This window comes from Osmerus eperlanus, chromosome 24, assembly GCF_963692335.1.
Source record: "Osmerus eperlanus chromosome 24, fOsmEpe2.1, whole genome shotgun sequence".
Classification (NCBI taxonomy): Eukaryota; Metazoa; Chordata; class Actinopteri; order Osmeriformes; family Osmeridae; genus Osmerus; species Osmerus eperlanus.
The window spans coordinates 4,987,926-5,010,080 of NC_085041.1; the positions used below are offsets into that span (position 1 = coordinate 4,987,926).

General features: G+C 45.7%; 2 protein-coding genes across 4 annotated transcripts; both read right to left on the reverse strand.

Annotated features, from left to right (window-relative positions):
• Positions 1-1,182: 1,182 nt before the first annotated feature.
• On the reverse strand, positions 1,183-8,497 carry traf3ip2l (TRAF3 interacting protein 2-like). 2 transcript variants are annotated; one of them, XM_062450372.1, is made up of 10 exons: positions 8,148-8,497; positions 7,398-7,448; positions 6,149-6,822; positions 5,991-6,033; positions 5,792-5,856; positions 5,442-5,539; positions 5,041-5,109; positions 4,503-4,619; positions 3,790-3,864; positions 1,183-2,321 (listed from the first exon to the last, which is right to left on the reverse strand). In XM_062450372.1, exons 2-10 carry the CDS (start codon positions 7,439-7,441, stop codon positions 2,175-2,177), a joined length of 1,332 nt encoding a protein of 443 aa, XP_062306356.1. In that variant the 5' UTR covers positions 7,442-7,448; positions 8,148-8,497; the 3' UTR covers positions 1,183-2,174. The 2 variants fall into 2 exon arrangements, with proteins under 2 accessions (XP_062306356.1, XP_062306355.1); XM_062450371.1 differs by having other exon boundaries at positions 7,359-7,448.
• A 242-nt stretch (positions 8,498-8,739) lies between these two features.
• Positions 8,740-22,046, reverse strand: chd1l (chromodomain helicase DNA binding protein 1-like). 2 transcript variants are annotated; one of them, XM_062450896.1, is made up of 25 exons: positions 21,841-22,046; positions 20,906-21,018; positions 20,670-20,776; positions 20,014-20,125; positions 19,818-19,849; positions 19,635-19,716; positions 19,265-19,427; positions 18,623-18,778; positions 18,423-18,515; positions 18,114-18,210; positions 17,785-17,858; positions 16,800-16,910; positions 15,879-15,993; positions 14,946-15,099; positions 14,522-14,690; positions 14,179-14,324; positions 13,779-13,942; positions 13,443-13,627; positions 13,174-13,272; positions 11,590-11,660; positions 11,276-11,390; positions 10,966-11,074; positions 10,578-10,820; positions 10,147-10,228; positions 8,740-8,935 (listed from the first exon to the last, which is right to left on the reverse strand). In XM_062450896.1, the coding sequence occupies exons 1-25, from the start codon at positions 21,932-21,934 to the stop codon at positions 8,813-8,815; spliced, it is 3,009 nt and encodes a 1,002-aa protein (XP_062306880.1). In that variant the 5' UTR covers positions 21,935-22,046; the 3' UTR covers positions 8,740-8,812. The 2 variants fall into 2 exon arrangements, with proteins under 2 accessions (XP_062306880.1, XP_062306881.1); XM_062450897.1 differs by having other exon boundaries at positions 10,147-10,224; positions 10,574-10,820.
• Positions 22,047-22,155: the final 109 nt, after the last annotated feature.

A 22,155-nucleotide genomic window follows, 5' to 3' on the forward strand; every position in this document is an offset into this window, starting at 1 on the left:
TTCTCTCCCTTTTCTTTCACACATGCCTTAACCCAGTTGCCTGCAGGCAACCTCAGGTCTCTGCTTGTCTGTGTGTAGAGCAATAGATGAGTTGTGCAACACTAAAAACGTAGTGGTATTACCTATACCATACCCATAGGTACTGGGGGAAAAAGCCACTATTATGAAAGTTTCAACATCAAATACTGTAAGGTATTCACATGAAAGCACAATGTCAGGCAAAGCAAATTACAGCTATAGAAATGGCCAACTTGTCTTGATTATAAATACATACAGCCATGGCAAAGAAAACATTCAAGAACATTTTTGAGGAGGGGGGGGGAGAAACAAACATTACATTTACATTTAGTCATTTATTTTTAGTCATTTAGCAGACGCTCTTATCCAGAGCGACTTACAGTAAGTACAGGGACATTCCCCCGAGGCAAGTAGGGTGAAGTGCCTTGCCCAAGGACACAACGTCATGTGGCACGGATGGGAATCGAACTGGCAACCTTCAGATTACTAGCCCGCTTCCCTAACCGCTCAGCCACCTGACTCCCTACATTAATAAAAGATAAAAGGGTATGTGCATTATTTCAGTTGTAGGTTAGATTTTTTCACAAGTATGTTTGAGAGTGAGTGTCTGACAATAGCATAATTAACAGTAACCAGCTTCAAGTCACATTGGGTGTTGAGCAAGATCTTATTTTACGACACCATTTCACAAGTGACATTTAACTATTAGGTACACACCTTACCTGAATAGGAGGTAAACATATGTTGAAGCAATTATCAAGGGCATGTTCGGTCAGACCAAATTACACATACCTTTACACCTACAAGTTCCTGTGTTGGAGTCATGCCACTAGCTGTACTCTTCTATACATCCAGCTATGATAATCTAAGGAATCACCACTAAAGTACAGCAGCCTGTACAAACATGGGAAGGGGAAAAAACTAAATGTACAGAAAAGAACATTTGATGAACAGACAGCCCCAGGATATAACTGGTTCTCTGTCCTCTATAGTCATCCATGATAGAGACCCAAGAAAGCACTTGGATCCTGCACTTAAAACACCCATAGGCTTAGCGCCAATTACTTATTTTACACACATTAGCTTGTAAGGGGATTTAAACTGAGACCGTATGAATTCCTGGGTGGGCCACAATGTAGTGGCCAGTTTGATTCTGCCCTGGAATATTTCTATGTGTCTTCCCCTCTCCCATACATTTCTTGTATCTTTGTTGCCATCCAGCAAATCAATAAAAAGGCCAAAAAAGATATCTTAAAAAAGAAAAAAACTATATCCAATTCTATAAATCCCCCCCCCCCCTACACACACGTTTTCTTTGGATTAACGTTATCATATAGTTCAGCAAATACAGTGTGATGAACTACATAGGAAGACAGTCTGACGTACATGATGTAGACGACAGAGCAAGGAGGAAGCAACTACCTGCACAATCAGCAAAAACATCAAGTGAATCTTCTAAGGAACTTAACAAGCTCTGTGTCACAATGTTCACCATCAATTATGTTATACATTATTCTACTGTATGACTCAATAACACATGAATGTATGACTCAGAAATGCTGTGCAATCGCAGACCTGAGGCTACAGCTGCTATTAGTGCATGAAGTAAAAAAAACAGTTTGCACTTACTGTAAATATGTTCAGTGCCTCACATTGTGAAAATAATGAAAGCGTCTTCATGCCAGCCACTTGTCTTCAGTGACAGGAGCAGTTAAACTGTGCACAAGCCCCGTGTCCAGGTGGTGCACCTGCAGGTCCTGCTGCTTCATACAGCAGCACAGAGATCCCGCCTCGTCACAGCGGGGCCAATGGTCAGTTTAGCAGGAAACAACAGTCCAAGTTCAAGCAAGGCTTTTGATGCGAGACTCCGTGAGGTCAAACCCTCCCATTTTTAAATGTCCAGGAGTCATCCTCACCACCCCACTTCACCTCCACAGCGGGCCGGGTTAGGTGGGGCTGGGGTCTAGGTGGGGCTGGGGGCAGGGTCTAGGCGGGGCTGGGGTCTAGGTGGGGCTGGGGGCTAGGCGGCGCTGGGGGCTAGGCGGCCCTGGGGGCTAGGCGGCCCTGGGGGCTAGGCGGCCCTGGGGGCTAGGCGGCCCTGGGGGCTAGGCGGCCCTGGGGGCTAGGCGGCCCTGGGGGCTAGGCGGCGCTGGGGGCTAGATGGGTATGGAGATGATGGTGGGCAGCTCACCGATGGGTGGAGGGTTATACTTCTCCACTCTCATCAGGCGTCGGAGGATGTCGTCACGGTTCCGGGGCCAGCTGTACACGTGGGTGTTCTGTAACCAGGTGGGGACATGGCACTGACCAGCACACAGAGCAGGGAACACACACACACACACACAACAAACAATCTTTATTTTTTTGCTTTTATTGGGTTTTATTACTTGTATTATTGTTTTTTATTGATTTTATGTAAAGCACCTTGACCTGCAATTCTTGTATGAAATGTGCTTTATAAATAAAGTCTTATTATTATTAGTCATTATTTCAAGGTGAGCTGAAAGCACATTATCAAAAAGGAGCAAAAACAAGAGTATCATATCAGATTTTATGTAAAGCACCTTGAGCTGCAATTCTTGTATGAAATGTTCTATATAAATAAAGTCTTATTATTTCAAGGTGAGCTGAAAACACATTATTATTATTCCTTGAGGAAGGATCATCCAAGCTTAGCAATGTCAGTCTGGTGTCCTTTAAATATCCTCCTTCAGAAAGTTATGTAGCTAATGTAAACACAAAGTCATCTTTGTCAAAGCCAGACCAGGAAATTGAGTACATGCATGATCCGATGTTAGGTTGTAAAACCTGTTGACACTACAGGCCTTATAGCACATCTCAGCTCTCTTGTCTCTCTCCCCCCCCCTCTTTCACTCTTTCTCCCTCTTGCGATATCTCTCACTGTCTCCCCTCTATCAGTCTCCTTCTCAATGAGGTAAGTAAGTAAGTCTTTATTTATATAGCACATTTCATACAAGAATTGTAGCTCAAGGTGCTTTACATAAAATCAATAAAAACAATAATACAAGTGATAAACAATTCAAACAAAAATAAAAATCCCAATAAGATCTCTGTTCAAGAGACAAAACTACTTTAAAAAGTAGGGTTAGATGGTAAGATGAAACACTTACCTTCTGGGCTCCAGGAAACACAATAGGAATAAAGTAGGGTTAGATGGTAAGATGAAACACTTACCTTCTGGGCTCCAGGAAACACAATAGGAATAAAGTAGGGTTAGACGGTAAGATGAAACACTTACCTTCTGGGCTCCAGGAAACACAATAGGAATAAAGTAGGGTTAGACGGTAAGATGAAACACTTACCTTCTGGGCTCCAGGAAACACAATAGGAATAAAGTAGGGTTAGATGGTAAGATGAAACACTTACCTTCTGGGCTCCAGGAAACACAATAGGAATAAAGTAGGGTTAGATGGTAAGATGAAACACTTACCTTCTGGGCTCCAGGAAACACAATAGGAATAAAGTAGGGTTAGACGGTAAGATGAAACACTTACCTTCTGGGCTCCAGGAAACACAATAGGAATAAAGTAGGGTTAGATGGTAAGATGAAACACTTACCTTCTGGGCTCCAGGAAACACAATAGGAATAAAGTAGGGTTAGATGGTAAGATGAAACACTTACCTTCTGGGCTCCAGGAAACACAATAGGAATAAAGTAGGGTTAGATGGTAAGATGAAACACTTACCTTCTGGGCTCCAGGAAACACAATAGGAATAAAGTAGGGTTAGATGGTAAGATGAAACACTTACCTTCTGGGCTCCAGGAAACACAATAGGAATAAATCTGAAGTTCTTGCTCCCGTTGTGAATGAATTCATTCTGTAGCTGAGTAACAAAAACAGAGAGAGATTATCGGTTCAATAGACGGGCCAGATGAAGCATGTTGATTTTAGCACCTGTTAACACTAATCTCTATGTACTATGGAGTCATGCCAACTAACGTTGTGTCCTTGGGCAAGGCACTTCACCCTACTTGCCTCGGGGGGAATGTCCCTGTACTTACTGTAAGTCGCTCTGGATAAGAGCGTCTGCTAAATGACTAAATGTAAACGTATGTACACATGCTGTATCAACAGCCAGTTACGTCTGAGCCCAGTAAGATACAAATTCAAACAGAGCTCTAGTTAGGAAGGCAGCTGTTGTTGGGTGGGAGGGTTCAGATGGAGGGTTTGCAACAGCAAGAGCAAGAAGGAAGTAAGACTAGGAACCAATCACAAAATCACAAGCATCATTCCTGGAAGAGGCACCAATCAATCGTAAAAATGTCATAGCAAACCTTTCCACTCTGACAAGAGCCCATAATCATACAACGTAAACAGGAATAGTAACTTAATAGCTAGGATTAATAGCTTAACATTTTAGTTTCCTTTACAACACACAAATAAAAACTGTCCCGCCCAAATTTATAACAAACCTTCAACCCTGGCTGAAGGCGCTGGTGAGCGTCTCGCTGCAGTACAGACCTGCTTGTGGATGTAGACTGTGGCGAGCGTCTGCTCGTCGTGTTGCAGACTAACCGGGGCGGCAGTCACTGTCTCGTAGTATTTGGGGCTGATGACGATGATGATCAGGTACTCCTTCTGTCAGCAGACGAGACGGGAAACGTTTGGGGTTTTAGAAAATCAAATCATAAAATACAACACAGTCAATTTCATAGTGTTGATTCAACACCAGGAGTGCTTGTACACTGTACAACTTTGGGGACCTAAACACAAGTTTTAAAAGAAAATACACACTTGTAGGATATGTACCGTATGCTACAGCGGCCTGCTACTGTAGTAAGTACAATTGAGAAACGTTCAAGTGGAGACAACTTAATTACATTTCATTTCAGAACGAAACTGTAATTCAAGTTACAGACAGTTTAAAGCCTGATTAGAATAAGTACCTGCACTTTTGAAAGTGCTTTCTTGAACATCCTTGTTGATTTATTTATCAAACGAGAGGGGCCCGACAGGAATGTTGAGCCGTAACTCATTAAGTTCATAAAACAGCATTTACCTCACTGAGGTACCTCTCCATGAAGTCAATCTTGCTTATGCTCCTAAACTGCTGCTCGAACATGTCAATCTGCAGACAAAGGTTTTTTGTTTGTAAAGAATGTGTGTGACTGTGATGCACTTTTAGAGCACTTGCAGCAGAAGTTTCCAAGCAACTCAAAAATCATGGTCATAATTCTGTGACAGGTGTAATAAATATAAGCGGGATTGAGTTAGTTATGTAGACAAACACCTGCCCATCATGACGAGTATGACTGACAATATACGGTAAAAGGTGTTTGTGCCAAACTGTCCCCAACAGGTTTGTCTTGTATTTTTGACTTAATTTTGACCATTGTGTTGTTCGTATTTGGAATGAAAACCTGAGTCCATTGCTACACAGTGAAAAGTAGGAGCGCTCACGTGCGTATCGAAGCCGTTGTGTCGGAGGAGACCCACAAAGTTGATCACATCGTTTACGTGCTTTTCGTTGTCTGCCTCGTAAGTCACAAACACCCTTCCTGTGGGGAAGGTTTCAAACAAGAATGAAACATATATATATATATTTTTTTTTTTTTTTTACTCAAATGTGATGTTAACTAAGGTGATTGAAATGAACAAAGTAGATTAACCAACAAGAACTATGTTCAGTAAAATTGTCATGTCATAGAATATCTGAGGATCCGGACTTAATGAAAAAGTCCCCTCACTCTCTCAGACTTCAGCAGTCTAAACAGCTTCCTGTTGTGACCCGTACAGCAGGAAGTACTTACTCTGCTCCAGGGACAGTGCTGTACTGCCTAGCTGAGCTTTGGGAACATTGGGGTGCACGCGGGAGCTGTGAGGAAAAGATTTGGTTACATTAGTTAAATTAATTATTTTTGTTTTCTCCCAATGTAAACTCAAATCAGTTTAAAGCTTTTCTTTATTTGAAGTGTGACTGTGCCAGAGGCTACACACTAGCTAACTCACCTGTGCATGTGGCCTCCAATTGGAGGCCGGCAAGTATCTGAACCTGAAAGACAAATTAGACTGTCAACGTCATATATATATATATATATATATATTTTTTTTTTTATCTCAACACAGGGCAAACATTTTTACCAAAAAAGGCAACATTTTGTACTCACACAAAGGGTCATAAGGAGGCCAGCATCCAAGCCTGGGACCCTGGTGAGGCACAGGCCCCATTTTGAAGAGGTCAACGGGGCACTGAGCACAGCAGGCTGCCCCCTGGGGCGAGCAGTAATATGAAGGAAGGGTGTGTTGGTGCATGTCTGCTGAGGGAGGGTTAGAGTGGAGGGAGCCAGGCTGCTCCAGGCTGCCCATGCTGGGGCTGTACCTGCCTGGGAGGGAGATAGATTTGCTGGAGGAATAAGGGCTCTGCAGTGGGTAGCTGTGGTAATCTCCAGGCACCAGGCAGGAGGGAAGGCTGCTGAGGTAGGCCCCAGGCCCAGACCAGCTGCTGGCATAGCTGGGGTGAAGCCAGGAGCCCTCTGCCCCGCTGGGGAAGGGTGTAGGCTGGCTGTAGCCAGCGGGCAGACCCAGCGGAGGCTGGTAAAGGCCAAAGCTCGGCAGCGGTCGGGCGTGATTTCCGGCGTGTCGTTGTGGGTGCGCATCCTGATCTCTCATATGACCTTGTCGGCGGAAAGTAGAGTGGCCGAGAAAGCTGGCGTGGTGGCCAGGCGGGCTTTGACGGCAAGGGTGGGGGCTGGATGCGGGATCGGGAACAGCGTCCTTCTCACAACCCTTGCTCATGGTCTCGTCGTCCTCCTCGGGGGTGTTGGTCGACACGCTCTGACAACTTCCCAGCAGACAGATGGGCATTGGAGGGAGGGAGGGATCGGAAGAGGCAGCCATGAGAGTAAGTAAGTAAGTAAGACTTTATTTATATAGCACATTTCATACAAGAATTGTAGCTCAAGATGCTTTACATAAAATCAATATAATCAATGAGAGATACTGTAATCTCGCACGGAAAGCTATTGAATAGACCAGTCTAACTCTCCCTCTCTCCCTCTCCCTCTTTCCGACCCTACATCTCCTGGACCCCCTGGACCACCCCCCCCCCTCCCTCTCTCTCTCTCTCTGACACCCTCTCTCCTCCCGACTCTCTCCCCCTATGCTAGCGCGTGAGAAATTCCAATCCAGTAAACATGAAACTGTTCTACTTTTATCTTCGGCTCTCAGTCAGATACCAACTGCTGTTGAAAACACTCAATCGGTTGAGGAAACAAGATAAAAATTAACCTTTTCCAATCCAATCTATGTGTATCAAAGTGTATGGGGCCTGTAGGGGAACCCCATAGGACAGCGGTGTTTCATAGAGTGGGAGTCTACCTGTATGTGTGGAGGTGTATTTGAGGGCGTGGGCTGTACCTTCTTGCTGCTGTGGTGGTGTTTCGTTGAGTGGGCAGCATCATTATGTCTCTGCAACCAGGGATTCATGTGTGTGGGTTAGGGTTACACACATGCCTGCGTTAATCAGCAGTGGGTTTTTCTATTCCAAAAACGAACCTGGCAACAGAACACGCAAACACACACACAATCATTCATTTGAATGATTGTGTGTGTGTTTGCAGCATGAGTGGCGTATTTTACCTGTAAGAGTTTGAGACATGAATATACATATATACAAGTGTGGTCGGCACTTTGACGTTTTCACTTTCCATTCTCTGAGTTCATGATGACCCAGATTGTCTCGAAATGCGAAGTCGTTTTTTCCAGCACACAGGACTTCATGCCTGCGCACAGCCCAGCTCCACGGCCACAAAGCTAGCTTAGTGACAAACAGCCACAAAGATAACAATCTGCAAAAAATATCTGCAGTGTCGAGCCCAATTTGAAGTTAAACCTCTTCCTGCCTCTCTTTTCCTGTTCTTATATCTCAAGACATACACACATTCGCTTGTAATAATGCTCACATACAAATAACGCGTTCGCAAGTTTAACAAACAAGTGTTAAAACTTGATAAACATGCCACAAATTACAGCAGGCCTGTAGAAAGGTAAATTGGCCCTAATTATACAAACGGCTGTGTTAATACGCAATAACGGAACGGAAATAACATTAAAACATTTACAAGAAATCTAAGTCGCTGATTAAATGTTTGTCGGTAGGGAACTGACCTTTGGGTGTTTGAAACCAGATCATATTCCAGTTTTAAATCCGAAAAGGTTAAATTCACACAGGTAACGTTTGGTAAGACTTCGTTAACTTTACGTCGTCTGTAGCCTACCAATAAATTCACCTGCGGCACCCTGCTTCTTTAGATCTCAGCGGCGTAATTCCCACTGACCAAACTGCAGGTTTCCATGTACGATAATGCGTAACAAATTGTTGTATTTTCGATCTATTAGTACACATAAATATCATAGATGATTCACAAAACCATTAAGTTGGCGTGTAACACAAAAAGGTCCTGCACCGTGAAGTGCCTCCTCCGACTAACGAGACGTCAATTACACCAACGAGCTCCACCTCCGTCTTCCATAAACCAGGCTGAAATACTGATGTGCCGGTCCAATCTACGTTTAATCACGGATATAAATATTTTCCAACCCAACTGCACTTTACAATTCTTAATTTTTAAAATGTAAATATTATATATTTTATACATTTTATATATTCAATAGTAGGCTACCTTGTGTGTTTGATCCCCAAAAAACTTGACATGCTTCTAAGGTCTCGTTTCACACATAAAAAATAATAATGCTGCTTATCCAACTTGTTTTTAATGATTTTACATTTATTTTTACCTCAAAAAATCTACAAACCAATTAACAGCTCAACGTTAACTGAATAGATGCATAAACTGTTGATGGTCCACGTTCCTCTGCCTAGAGAAGCAGGTGTCCAGCCACAACTTGCGTGTGGGGATTGCCTGAGGAAACTTCTGCATGAGTTCCCTGAGCTCCTGGGAGTAGGAGGAACCGACAGAATATTCATCACCATCACCTCCATCATCACAAGAGCAGGGCCGGATTAACCATTAGGGCAACTGGGCACTTGCCCAGGGGCACATGACATCTAAGGGCCCCTGGGGGGGCCTTAAGCCTTGTTGCCCAGGGCACAGAAAATTGTTAATCCGGCCCTGCACAAGAGTCATTATCATCCCAGTCAACATCATCACCCTCCTCATCCTAACTGCCGTCAGCATCGTAAAAATGTGGGGCCAGTTGTTCAGAAGTGATCTGATCGGATTACGGCTTTTGGATTGGATCAAATCTTGAAAATGAGTTGTTCAAAAACAAAAAAGGATTCTGAAATTGGATTACATCACGTAATGCAATCTTGATTTTTATCTGGATCAAACCTTCAATATGTGTTGTTAAAAACTTTTTAGTAGGATTGGGATACCTTTGATCCAAAAAATCAAGATCAGTCTGATCCCAGCAGAAGGGTGGATTCAGGGTGGATTTCAGCAACATAATGTAATAAAACTTGAAATTGGTCAAATAAAACTATATTTGTATCCTGTAATTCATATACATTTATTTATATGTAAGAGCAGAAGTACAGATTATTATGGCAGAAGAACAAATCACTCTTTCCCAACTTCAGAAAACCAAAGCCCAACTTGAGATCCGCCTCCTAAAAGGAGAGTTTCAAAAAGCTGGTCTCTCCACAACCGAAGATTAACTTTGAAAGTTCTTTAATTTAGTTATTTATTGGACATTTACACATTTTCATATTTTGAAACACATCTTTAAAATATTCACGTTGTATTTGTGAAGAAATGTATATTTGTTTGTTTTCAATGTTGTGGGTCAGATGATGTCTCTGACTGTTTGGATTGTTTTATTTTACCTTTTTCTGTGTCTTCAAATCAAAACACTTCAACACTTAATGGAGTTGGCTAGCCTACTACATTGTAATACGTAGTCTTTTACAACACTGGGAATCCATATTTGGTCATCTTGAAAAGTTTGTATCTGTATCAGGGTGATCCAATCCAATGTTGCTTTGAAAAACCAGTACAAAAGTAAAATGGTTTACCTGATCCTGGATAGCAAACATGGAATTTCAAAATCCAGATAATTCTGAACCAGATTACATTTTTTGAACAACTGGCCCCTGGAGATAATCACTCAAAACATAACGAAATACTAGCAACAGCCCACTCACCTGTGAGTGGATGGGACTTTCCACCTCGGCCACAATGTGTGTGACCTCTGAACTCATGACCTCCTCCTCCTCGCCATCATACGTGGGCCAGGGTTAAGGAGCGGGCAGACAACAGACTTCCCAAGACCAGAGGAAACAACCAGACCTCAAACGTTTAATTTGGGTGCAAAATACACCCCCCCCCATCTGCTTCATGGGTCTATTAATAAATGAATGTACTCAATTTAGCAGATGCTTTTATCCTAATGTCACGTGCAGGGGGGATTTGAACCTGCAACCGCTTGATCTGCAGGCTCTACCACTGAGCTAAACCCATCCCATGGACACATCCATGGGTAAATCCATGTTCATCTACGCAGATTAGATTTAAAAACATATGATAGGAAGCCTTCCATCGAAATACCAGCACAGGCAGCTGTGGTGAAGGATATGACAGCAGGTAGCGAGCCAGCCTCTTCCGCTCCGAGGCAGCCAGGTTGTAGAAGAAGACGTGAACTCCCTTCATGAAGTCAGGCAGGCTGGAGCCTCCGGGGCCCCCCTCACACTCCTCCTCCTCCCCCGCACTGGGCCCGTCCGATCCTGGGGACCGCGCCGGAGACAACGCCCCTCCTGTGGAGGTACCGGGTACTGCTGCTGCCGTAGCCTTAGCAGACGCAGTCCTGCTGTAGTAGTATCTAATAGGCAGTTTATGTAAGGCTCATCCGAAAAGAAAACAATAACATTTCGATGGTATCGGATGGAAGCCAGGTATTTAGACACACGCGTGTTTGTTCAACGCCACCGTGGCACAGTGAAGTGTGGCAGTGCTGTGGAGGATACATGGAGGTGGATACACCCTGGGACGACAGGTGCTTTCTGATCAGCCTCTCTGTACCATACCAGTTAAACCCTCCGGTGGAGTGGCCGATCCTCGGCAGGTGAACGCTTGCTAAAAGAACAGAGGGAGACGAATGAGTGCCGCCTCGCCTCGCCTCGCTTCGCCTCAACAGGAAAATAATGACTCCACATATCCGTTCGCACCACAGGGATTGGCCGAATGTTTAAGTGACACTTGTGATCGATAGGAGTTCATTTCTGCCATCCCTCCTTTGGCATCGGGCCCACACGCAACGGTGAGATCAGACGATACCTTTTTTCCTTCTCGCCACAAGAGAGATTGCCCTGAGGGATTCCTCGAGGGAGGGCAGCAGGATACCAGACAGCTTGTTGGCCTGATCTCTGTGCTGTGCCACTGCCAGCGCCAGCTGTTGTGAAGACATTTTACGTCCGTAAATCATATCGTAAACATCCGACTCCCTTGAATTGTTGTGTTATTTTAGCATCCATCGTCAACTAGGGCTTGGTGATGTTGTGTGGGCGTGCGGTTGCATAAGTTCTAGGCTGGCTGTAGTGTAATCATTTGGCAGATGTTTTCACCCCTCTGCTCTCTGACACCCCACTCACATGGTCTTGGCCATCCAGTCTGGACTGTCGGTCATCTATCGGGAACAGCAGCACACGCCCAAGTTCCAGATCTTCAACAAGACCACGAAAAAAAAACACAGGGCATACAAGGACAAACACGTTAAGAGCTGCAATGGCCTGTGTCTTCTGATCTGCTGTGGTGTACACTACATGTCACTGGGACTGAGGTGTAGAGTACACACTAGGGAGTAGTTACCCACTAGGTGGTTAGGAGTATACATACTAAGGTGTGATGTACTGGGTAGGTAGTAGAGTACACACTAGGGTGTGGTGTACACACCAGGTAGGTAGTAGAGTACACACTAGGGTGTGGTGTACACACCAGGTAGGTAGTAGAGTACACACTAGGGTGTGGTGTACACACCAGGTAGGTAGTAGAGTACACACTAGGGTGTGGTGTACACACCAGGTAGGTAGTAGAGTACACACTAGGGTGTGGTGTACACACCAGGTAGGTAGTAGAGTACACACTAGGGTGTGGTGTACACACCAGGTAGGTAGTAGAGTACACACTAGGGTGTGGTGTACACACCAGGTAGGTAGTAGAGTACACACTAGGGTGTGGTGTACACACCAGGTAGGTAGAAGAGTACACACTAGGGTGTGGTGTACACACCAGGTAGGTAGAAGAGTACACACTAGGGTGTGGTGTACACACCAGGTAGGTAGTAGAGTACACACTAGGGTGTGGTGTACACACCAGGTAGGTAGTAGAGTACACACTAGGGTGTGGTGTACACACCAGGTAGGTAGTAGAGTACACACTAGGGTGTGGTGTACACACCAGGTAGGTAGTAGAGTACACACTAGGGTGTGGTGTACACACCAGGTAGGTAGTAGAGTACACACTAGGGTGTGGTGTACACACCAGGTAGGTAGTAGAGTACACACTAGGGTGTGGTGTACACACCAGGTAGGTAGAAGAGTACACACTAGGGTGTGGTGTACACACCAGGTAGGTAGAAGAGTACACACTAGGGTGTGGTGTACACACCAGGTAGGTAGTAGAGTACACACTAGGGTGTGGTGTACACACCAGGTAGGTAGTAGAGTACACACTAGGGTGTGGTGTACACACCAGGTAGGTAGTAGAGTACACACTAGGGTGTGGTGTACACACCAGGTAGGTAGTAGAGTACACACTAGGGTGTGGTGTACACACCAGGTAGGTAGTAGAGTACACACTAGGGTGTGGTGTACACACCAGGTAGGTAGTAGAGTACACACTAGGGTGTGGTGTACACACCAGGTAGGTAGAAGAGTACACACTAGGGTGTGGTGTACACACCAGGTAGGTAGAAGAGTACACACTAGGGTGTGGTGTACACACCAGGTAGGTAGTAGAGTACACACTAGGGTGTGGTGTACACACCAGGTAGGTAGTAGAGTACACACTAGGGTGTGGTGTACACACCAGGTAGGTAGTAGAGTACACACTAGGGTGTGGTGTACACACCAGGTAGGTAGTAGAGTACACACTAGGGTGTGGTGTACACACCAGGTAGGTAGAAGAGTACACACTAGGTAGGAGTCTCTGGGACTGTGCATGTGACCACATCTCACCCTTCATCTTTCCTGCCAGCTCGTACTGTTTGCGTGGCTCATCGGAGCGTACCTCCAGTGCTGAGAACAGCCCGCCCCTGCCCCACCTTCCGGAGTCATCTACGAGCCAACAACAACATCAAGGGGCCAACAGAAACACAACACAGACAACAAACAAGCGTGCAAACCTGTTCTCCCAGATAATCGAAAGCAGAAAATGCCAACTGTTCTACACTATCTCTGCTTGAGAGTATCTGGGAGAATATGGCCGAGAATACGGGTTGACATACCAACACAGTGTACTATGATGGCGTCCCCGCCGGCAGCGTGCGGATGGGTCACGTCCCCCAGCACGTAGCGGATGGCCGCGTGTTCGGAATCTGTGGAGCAGATGCTGCCGTCCTCCTCCTCTTCCTCACTCTCCACCGAGGGTAAGCACCTGGATCTGTACCCGCAAGAGTCCCACCACGCCATCCTGTAGGAGACACGTACACAGACAACCCCCCCCCACACACACACACACACACACACACACACACACAGACAGACAGATATAACTACATCATGCCTCAGCTAAAGTCTGAGGAGAGGCGGGCCTTCTCAGGTGTGTACAGCTGCTTCCTTACTTCTTCTTCTGTTTCTGCTCCTGCTGGTTCCTCTTCCTGTCCTCCAGTAGCTTGGCCCTCTTGGCCGCAGCCTCCTGCCCCCTCTTCCTCCTCGCCTCCAGCTCTGCCTCGCTCAGGACCTTCCTCTTCCTCGGCGCCAGCCCCAGAGGCCCCGCCAGAGCGCCCTGATATTACCCACAATGCAACCGCCTCAAGCTGGGATACGAGCAACGCCGCTTTGCTGTAACGCTCCCTCTCAAAACAGCGGTCAAGCATGTACCCCCAGATAAACATACATCGTCCGCTCTATATGGGTGGGTGAGACCGTCTCGCCAATAATACGTGCGCATACTTGTGTGAGTGTGTGTGGTAGCTACATGTGTTTCTTGTGTGTGTGTGTAGCGCTGTGGTGGCAGCTTACTCCAGCTTTGTGGCGCAGAGCGCGCCCCTCTCCCCCAGCCTCCTCCTGCCCTTCCAACTGCTCCTCCAGCAGCTGCTCAAAGCTGCGCCGGTCCTCAGAGCTGGGGTCCCTGGAGTAGTCTCTCCCCTCGAAGCAGTACATGTGGTCTGGAGGACACAGAGGTGGTGAGGAGGTTCCACCCAGCTCAACGAAGCAGAGCTCCATCCTGCCATGCTGCTTAACCTGTTCCGTGGGTTCGAGGCCCCACACTGAAGTACCATTGTAGCTTAATGATTAGAGTGTTGGCCTCTCACATGGGAGATTCTCCGGGTTTGAATCCCGAATCAACGCAGTGGATACTCACTCTGGCTGTCGGGTTCGGAGTCCTCCTCTTCTACCCTGGGCAGGTCATCGTTGGATAGCCACTCCCCGCCCCGCGACGGACCCAGGATCAAACTTAGGTCTACTTCCTGGACTGTACTCTCCTCGGACGACAGCAGCTTGTCTACTCCGAACTTGAGGACTTCACTCAACTATGGCCAAGAAACCAGAGAGAGAGGAAGCAAGTGAGAAATAGATTCATTCCCTCCTTCCTCTATCACTTTCTTCCTGCAATTGACAGAGAAAAAGAGATGGGAGAAAATGGAACAGGAGAAAAAGAAGGAGGGGGAGTAGTGTGGAGAGGACTGCGGCTGTCCGACGATAGATGTCATGCAGCGTAGATGCATGCAGGACGCAGGCTGACTGCGGTTGCCAGGTTTGGACTGCGGTTGCCAGTTTTGCCTGACCTGAAGCCCGGCAGCAGCAGACTGGGCCTTCTCCAGCAGGGAGAAGCGGCCCTCCTCGATCACGGTGTTGGTGAGGCGCAGCTTGGAGACGGCCCGGGAATACACAATCTCCTCCACCGTGTCTCTACCCAGGAGACGGATCACCTTTACAGCCCTGCGAGCATCACCAGCGATCACATTTACATTCGGATTACATTTTTTATTATAACCTTTATTTAACTAGATAAAAAGCCCATTGAGATCAAGACGTCTTTCACAAGGGTGACCTGGCCAAGAAAGGCAGCAGCGCACGTCATAGTGGTCAAAACAGACAAACAACAATAACACACAGGCAGTAAAAAACAAACAACAAAAAACAAAAACAAAACATTTAAAATCTTAAGAGAGAGAAAAATAAAGTGCAGAAGTTATCGATACAGTAACAATTTAAGAGCATAGGCACTGTTCAAAAGATTTCCATTGTCTTTTTTTTTTTAAATAGAGCGGAATGCTTCCAGAGGAAGCAGGTTTGCAATTTTAAGTTCTGATTGAAGGGCATTCCAAGCAGACGGGGCAGAGAAACTGAATGCTTTTTTTCCCGTTTCAGTTCGGACTGGAGGAGCAGAAAGATGCAGAATGTCATTTGAGCGTAGTGATTAACGACTTTCGGTTCTCCGAAGGAAAGTGCATAAAAAAGTGGGAATTAGGCCAAGAAGAGCCTTATACACCAGAGGCATCCAGTGTGTGTAGTGTCTCTTTTCCAAGGAAGGCATGCCAGCTTTTACATATAGTTCACAGTGATGGGTGAGGGGGCTACAACAAAAATTAGATTTATTTAGCAGACGCAATGACTCAAAAGCTGTTTGGATAACTAGACACCAGGAACAGGACTCAAACGTGAGTTTTTTTAATGTTTTTTTTGTGTGTGAGGAAAAAGCACCTCTGACTTCTTACCTGGTTTGACCAATGCGATGACAACGCGCAGCTGCCTGCAAGTCATTCTGGGGGTTGAAGTCGCTGTCCATGAAGATGACCGTGTCCGCAGCTGTCAGGTTCATCCCTACTCCCCCTACACAGCGGACAGAGGTGAACAAGCCGGCTTAGACAGCGCGGGGAATTAACAATGCCAGGCATTGACTAGAGGATGTCTTTCAGAGCCTTTCAGAGAGAGAGAAAGGGAACGAGATTGGGTTTCTTGCCATGCCTTATATAAGATGTCGACTCCAGTCACTGCTATGTAACAGCACAGCACTGAACATCACGCAACTGAGAATTGCGTGAGAATTTTGCCACACAGAAGAGAAAAATCATGGGATTATGGGTGATCTGAAAAACGTAGAAGCAGTCTCTTTACTTTCATTATCTGCGTAAAAGCCAAGGAACTGCTAGCCTACAGACCGGACTTCCTGTCTACTTCTAATCTCTATGTGGCTTTCGCTGTCAGTTAACACTCAGAGCTAAAATAACAGATAAGGAAATCGGACATATGGCGTGTGCAGGTTATGGTGGTGGGAAGATCGATTTGATCGATGTTGACCATTCACGCTGCTCATTCTATTCTTATTTTTATATATATTTTATTTTATATTTAAATTGTTGTATTCTTAGATTGTTTAGTTCTTAGAAATAGTTAAACTTTTGTACTTTTACTTAATTTAAGATCTGTATATGTTTAGTGTTTTGCACCTCCCTGCCACAGTAAATTCCGTGTTTGTATAACATACATGGCGAATAAACCTGATTCTGATTCTGATTCTGATTGAGGGAGGCTGAAACAGGAACAGAAATGATGTAGATGTAAATATACATATTTTTGCAGGGTAGGTGCAATAAATAAGATACAAATAGTAAGTTAGGGTGATGGTGACCACCAACCTGCTCTGGTGCTGAGCAGGAAGACAAACACATCCTTGCTGCTGAAGTTCTTGATAGCCAGGTTCCTCTCCTCTCCCCTGACAGAGCCATCCAGGCGCTCATAGCTGTATCCTGCACAGAAATAACCGCAAGAAGAATTCATTATTAATACATGTGTAAGAAGCCTCTCAGCCTGTAACAACAGGAGACCACAAACCCGGCAGCAGCCGAGATTGCAGAACAATTAAATAGTGGGTTATGGGGAGAATATGCTGGGGCCTGTGAAGAAAAACAAAGTGCAAAGAAACGCGAATAACAACCATGACCGTGATGCTCCCACTGATCTGTCAACACGTGAAATAAGTTTCCAGATGCTTCAATGCATTCATCACTATTGACACACAGGTTACTATAATTGACACACTAGTCAGTCCTTGCCAAGCAGTGTTGCCAGGTCCGCGATTTACTTTTGAAGTGTTGCCGCGGGTAAACATTTTTGTCAGCTGGTTCGGGTAGACCTATTTTGCATGCAAATTACATGAATATCTTTAAATAAAAATCCATATTTTAAATGAAATTATTTATTTATACCCAAATCCTACCAAACTGACTCCAGATCAGCACGTACATGGACATGGGACACGCCCACATACACACACGCACTGTGCGTGTGCACACATGCCTAATGCTCTCAGTCTCCTGAAAAAACCTCCTGAAAACTGTTTTTAATGCTGGCATACTAAACATTTGGTGTTACTTTGTAGATATTACAATACATTTGTCAATGACAGCAATGCTGTTGGACTTTAAAAGCAGTGTATATGGTTTGGCAGGGGCATATTTTGAGTTCTGATATTGGGCTGGTTTTGGGGCTGGTTTTATTGGCCATGGGGCTGGTTTTGGGCTGGTTTTGATTGGCCATTGTGCTGGTTTTGTCACACAGACTTGGCAACCCTGTTGCCAAGGAGAACCCGTCACTCAAGTGGTTTTCAGAGGGGAGGCCTACCTCTGTACTCCATGTAGTCCTGCACTATGTCCAGCATCCGGGTCAGCTGGGAGAACAGCAACACACGATGGCCCCTGGACAGACACATGACCAGGAAGTCACGAGAGACAAGTACAAACAGGGCTCCTCTTTAAAGAACGGTATTCTGTTGACAGAATGGTAACCTCTTGGTAATTGGGTAAGCAAATGATATAACAGTATTCTGTTGATATAATGGCACCTATTTGGTTATCTGTTGTTAGTATGGCGATTAGATAGAATGATGATATTTTGGTCATCGGGTGATCTGTTGATGTGCATTTAGGAAGAGAGGCGGAGAAGAGACAGACCCTTCATGTAGATAGGACAGCATGCTGTCCAGCAGACAGAGCTTCCCACTGGCTTCAACAAGATGCTCCCCCATCACAAAGGGCTCAGGCTCCACACCTTCCCAGGCGGAGCGGCGGAGGAGAGCCGGAGAGGGGGGGGGGGGGAGAAAGGGAATGGAGAGGGGCATGGAGGAAGGAAGAGAGGAGGGAGGCCGAGGGGGGGGGGGGGGAGAGAGGGGGAGTGATAAGAGGCGAGGTCAGCGCTCATGTGCCGAAAAGCAAGTTCCTCCTTGACCCGGTGACGAAGTTGCGACAGCGGCGGGCTCTCACCGTCAAACAGGTAGGGGTGGTCCACGCACTTCCTCAGCTGCATCAGGATATTCAGCAGTCGTGTCTTGCCGGCCTCCTCACGTCCGAAGGCATCTGGAGATGCAAAACAACACAAACTCACTCACTCGACTGGTCCCTTTACTTTCTCCGACCGATCTCAGGCAAAAGCACCCAGGTACAGATCACCCGGCCGGCCTCACCGCGGTCCTTCATCAGGAGCGCCTTGTAGTACTTCTTCTGCAGGGCTGACATGCCGTGGTACACCACCAGCTCTGTCTTCCTGGGCAGGTCGGCAGCCACCTCGGCCTTCACCCTGCGCAGCAGGAAGGGCTGCAGGATGCTCTGGAGATCGCTGGCTGGGGACAGAAGTGTGCGAGTGACCACAGGAGACTCTATTGGGCTGATGATTCTATCCTGCACCATGCAGATTCGTTTCATTTGAAGCTGATTCGATGACATTCGACCCCGTTCCGTTCGACACTTTGCTAATACCGACAATCAAACAAAATTCAAACAAGGGAAACTCGAGAGCTACAAAAACAAGTTGTCACTATGACAGCGCCAGATTTCAAGTATCGTGTTTAGCGGATGATATAGCTCTGTCATTTACATTTAGTCATTTAGCAGACGCTCTTATCCAGAGCGACTTACAGTAAGTACAGGGACATTCCCCCGAGGCAAGTAGGGTGAAGTGCCTTGCCCAAGGACACAACGTCATTCGGCAGAGCCGGGAATCGAACCGGTAACCTTCAGATTACTAGCCCGACTCCCTAACCGCTCAGCCACCTGACTCCCATTTGTGGAGTGTTGAGAGGTGATCAGCTGGTTGCGCAGCAGCATACCAAGAGTAGGTTGGGACTGTACATGGGCGTATGTGTCAACAAAGTTGTCCTTCTCGTCCGCGGCGAAAAGGCTGGGCTGGATGAAGTTAAGCAGGGAGTAGACCTCCAGCAGGTTGTTCTGGATGGGGGTCCCAGTCAACAGGACTCTAAAGTCCACAGAAAACTGAGAGAGAGACAGGGAGACAGGGAGGGAGACAGGGAGGGAGTGTGGGAGGGAGTGTGGGAGGGAGTGTGGGAGGGAGACAGGGAGGGAGTGTGGGAGGGAGTGTGGGAGGGAGTGTGGGAGGGAGGGTCAAGGCTGGTCTGAGGTAGAGGATAAAAAGTGTGAGGAGATTGGAGGTGGGGGACCCTGCAAAGCTAGTTCTGCTACCTCAGTCAGGGTTTTGTGCAACAACGAGTTCTGATTCTTCAACCTGTGGGCCTCGTCTACCACAAGAATCTTCCAATTCCGCCTGAAAGAGCAACGCGAAATATGTGTTAATTTAATTATGATTCATTGTAATTCAAAGTATAATTGCTGTGCATTCTGTAGGAAACAAACATCATCACTCACTTCTTTAAGAACGTGGCGTCTTTGAGACACAGCTGACAACGAAAAGACGGAGTCCAACCAATTAACAACAACATAACTCAATAAATAACAGATTAAAATCACAACAGGATATATCTAGACTAAAAAGTGTGTTAAGTTGGATACATAAAGACAGGTGCATTTATTTACAATATCGGGACATGCCATTAAGGATCACCTCATAGGTAGTCAGCAGAACCTGAAAGTCCATGGTGTCCATGTTTCTCTGTAGCTCTGCCCTCGTGTCCTTGTCTCCAGTGTAACTCAAAACCGTCAGCCCTGGAGAAAAACTAAGGAGATCACAGACGTATGAAAAACATTGTGTTTCACCCGCTGCTAAAAGAATGATAATATTCCTGGAGATTGCATCAATCTTTCATATTTGACACTGTATTCATTTAGCATATGCTTTTATGGAAAGTGACATAAAACAGTGCATATATAGTACAGGAAGAACCTTTTGAACTGCAGTCATATTCTCCCTCCAGTACCGTGGGGAGAGCATGCACTGTACATCTCCCTGTACACAAAGTGTGGAATAGTCTCCACCCAGTGGCAGTACCAGGACATGTTTATAAAGCCATCTAGTTACCAGGATAAACAGACAGCAGAGAGTATTCTTAACCTAAAACCAAGGGGTGACTGAAGAATTGTGCATCCTCAATTAATTGCAGAAATGCTTACTATTGTTCCAGTAGTAGTATATGGATATGGGTCTAATCTGTGTCCATTAGAAAGTAGGTTTACTCTGTATTTTGCTGTATAACTTCATTAGACTACTGTCTGACATCCTCCTTCACCATAAAACTTGTGTTTTCTGCATTCCCAACCCACCGTTTCATCTCTGTTCTCCAGTTGTCCATGACAGAGAGCGGGCTGAGCACCAGAAATGGCCCCTTGATCCCCAGAGCTCCGCTCATGTACACCAGCAGAGAGATGGTCTGTGTGGGGAGAACAAACACAGACACAGCCACACAGTCACTGGCTACTCAAAATCATAGTCAAAGTCATAGTCTGCACAGTGACATCGTTTTGTTAAGCATGAGAGTGACAGGTTGCCGTGCAAACACCTGACAAGTCTTGCCCAGGCCCATTTCGTCCCCTAAAATGCATCCTTCTTGATTCTTAAGGCACTGAACGAGCCACCTCACTCCATCCAACTGATACGTTCTCAGCGTAATCCCTGAGGAGGCACAACCGAGTTCATGTTAGAAGACAGGTATATTTACTACCTATACTCTGAAGACCAGTGTTCTGGAGAAGTCAGCTCCCCTGTTCCCCCTTCCTTGCGTGTGCGCGAATTCATGACGTTTTCTCTTGTTGCTTGGTTGAGCTGAATGTGATGTATATGATCTTGTGTGTTGGCTTATAATGTACTCTACCTACTTTCCATGAGCATAAGGATACACATGAGGATACTCATCTTTCATTCATTATTTTACAGTGATCATAATGTGTTATACGTTTCATCTATACAAGTCTTTTACACTGAGAAAACAGGGGGAACAGATTTCCCCAGAGGCCAGAGGAAAGTGATTCCCCGCCTGTATATTACAGTCTGGCCATTTATAAAGCAATACAGTGATGCTGGTGGTGTATGTTACTGTGATCATTATGTATAACAAGTTGCATACATCAAACTGTAATATACAGGGGGGAACCACTTCCCTCAGGCCTCCAGGGAATTCTGTTCCCCCTGTGTTCTCAGTGTAAAAGACTGGTGTATAAATTAAACGTTTTATACATAATGAAGGGGGAACAGGTGAACCAAATTATCTGGAACACGGGTATTTGTACCTCACCAATGATGCAGCTGTAAAGTTCTGTATTACCTACGGTTAGCCTACTGCTCATTATTTTCTAACGCTCGTTTTTACCGACCAGCCAACTAGATCATAGAGGTTTGCCGCTGTTTATATAATGTAACATTAGTCTATTTGGATTATAAAGCCTACTTTCGGGATACAACCATTGCTGTGTCAGATAAAGTAATTAAAGGCAATACCTTGCAAGCCCCATTTCTGCAAGTCGCTTTCGCCAAGATTTATCATCGGTTTATCTGGCACACTGTCTTTTATTTTCTGAGTGAAGCTTGTCATATTTCAAACTTTTATAGGCTACAGAATGTAACTATAGTAAGAAGCACAATCTGTCAAGCGCCAAAGTTCGCTTCAAATGCGACTTCCGCATCCGATGGTCACATGGGTGTGCACGTTTTGATAAGCTAGTCACCATCATCGCCACCCCCCCACCCCCCAGTGAACGCAGAGTAAGATTTATATAAAAAACATCCCAATTTCAAAGAACGATTAAATAACGG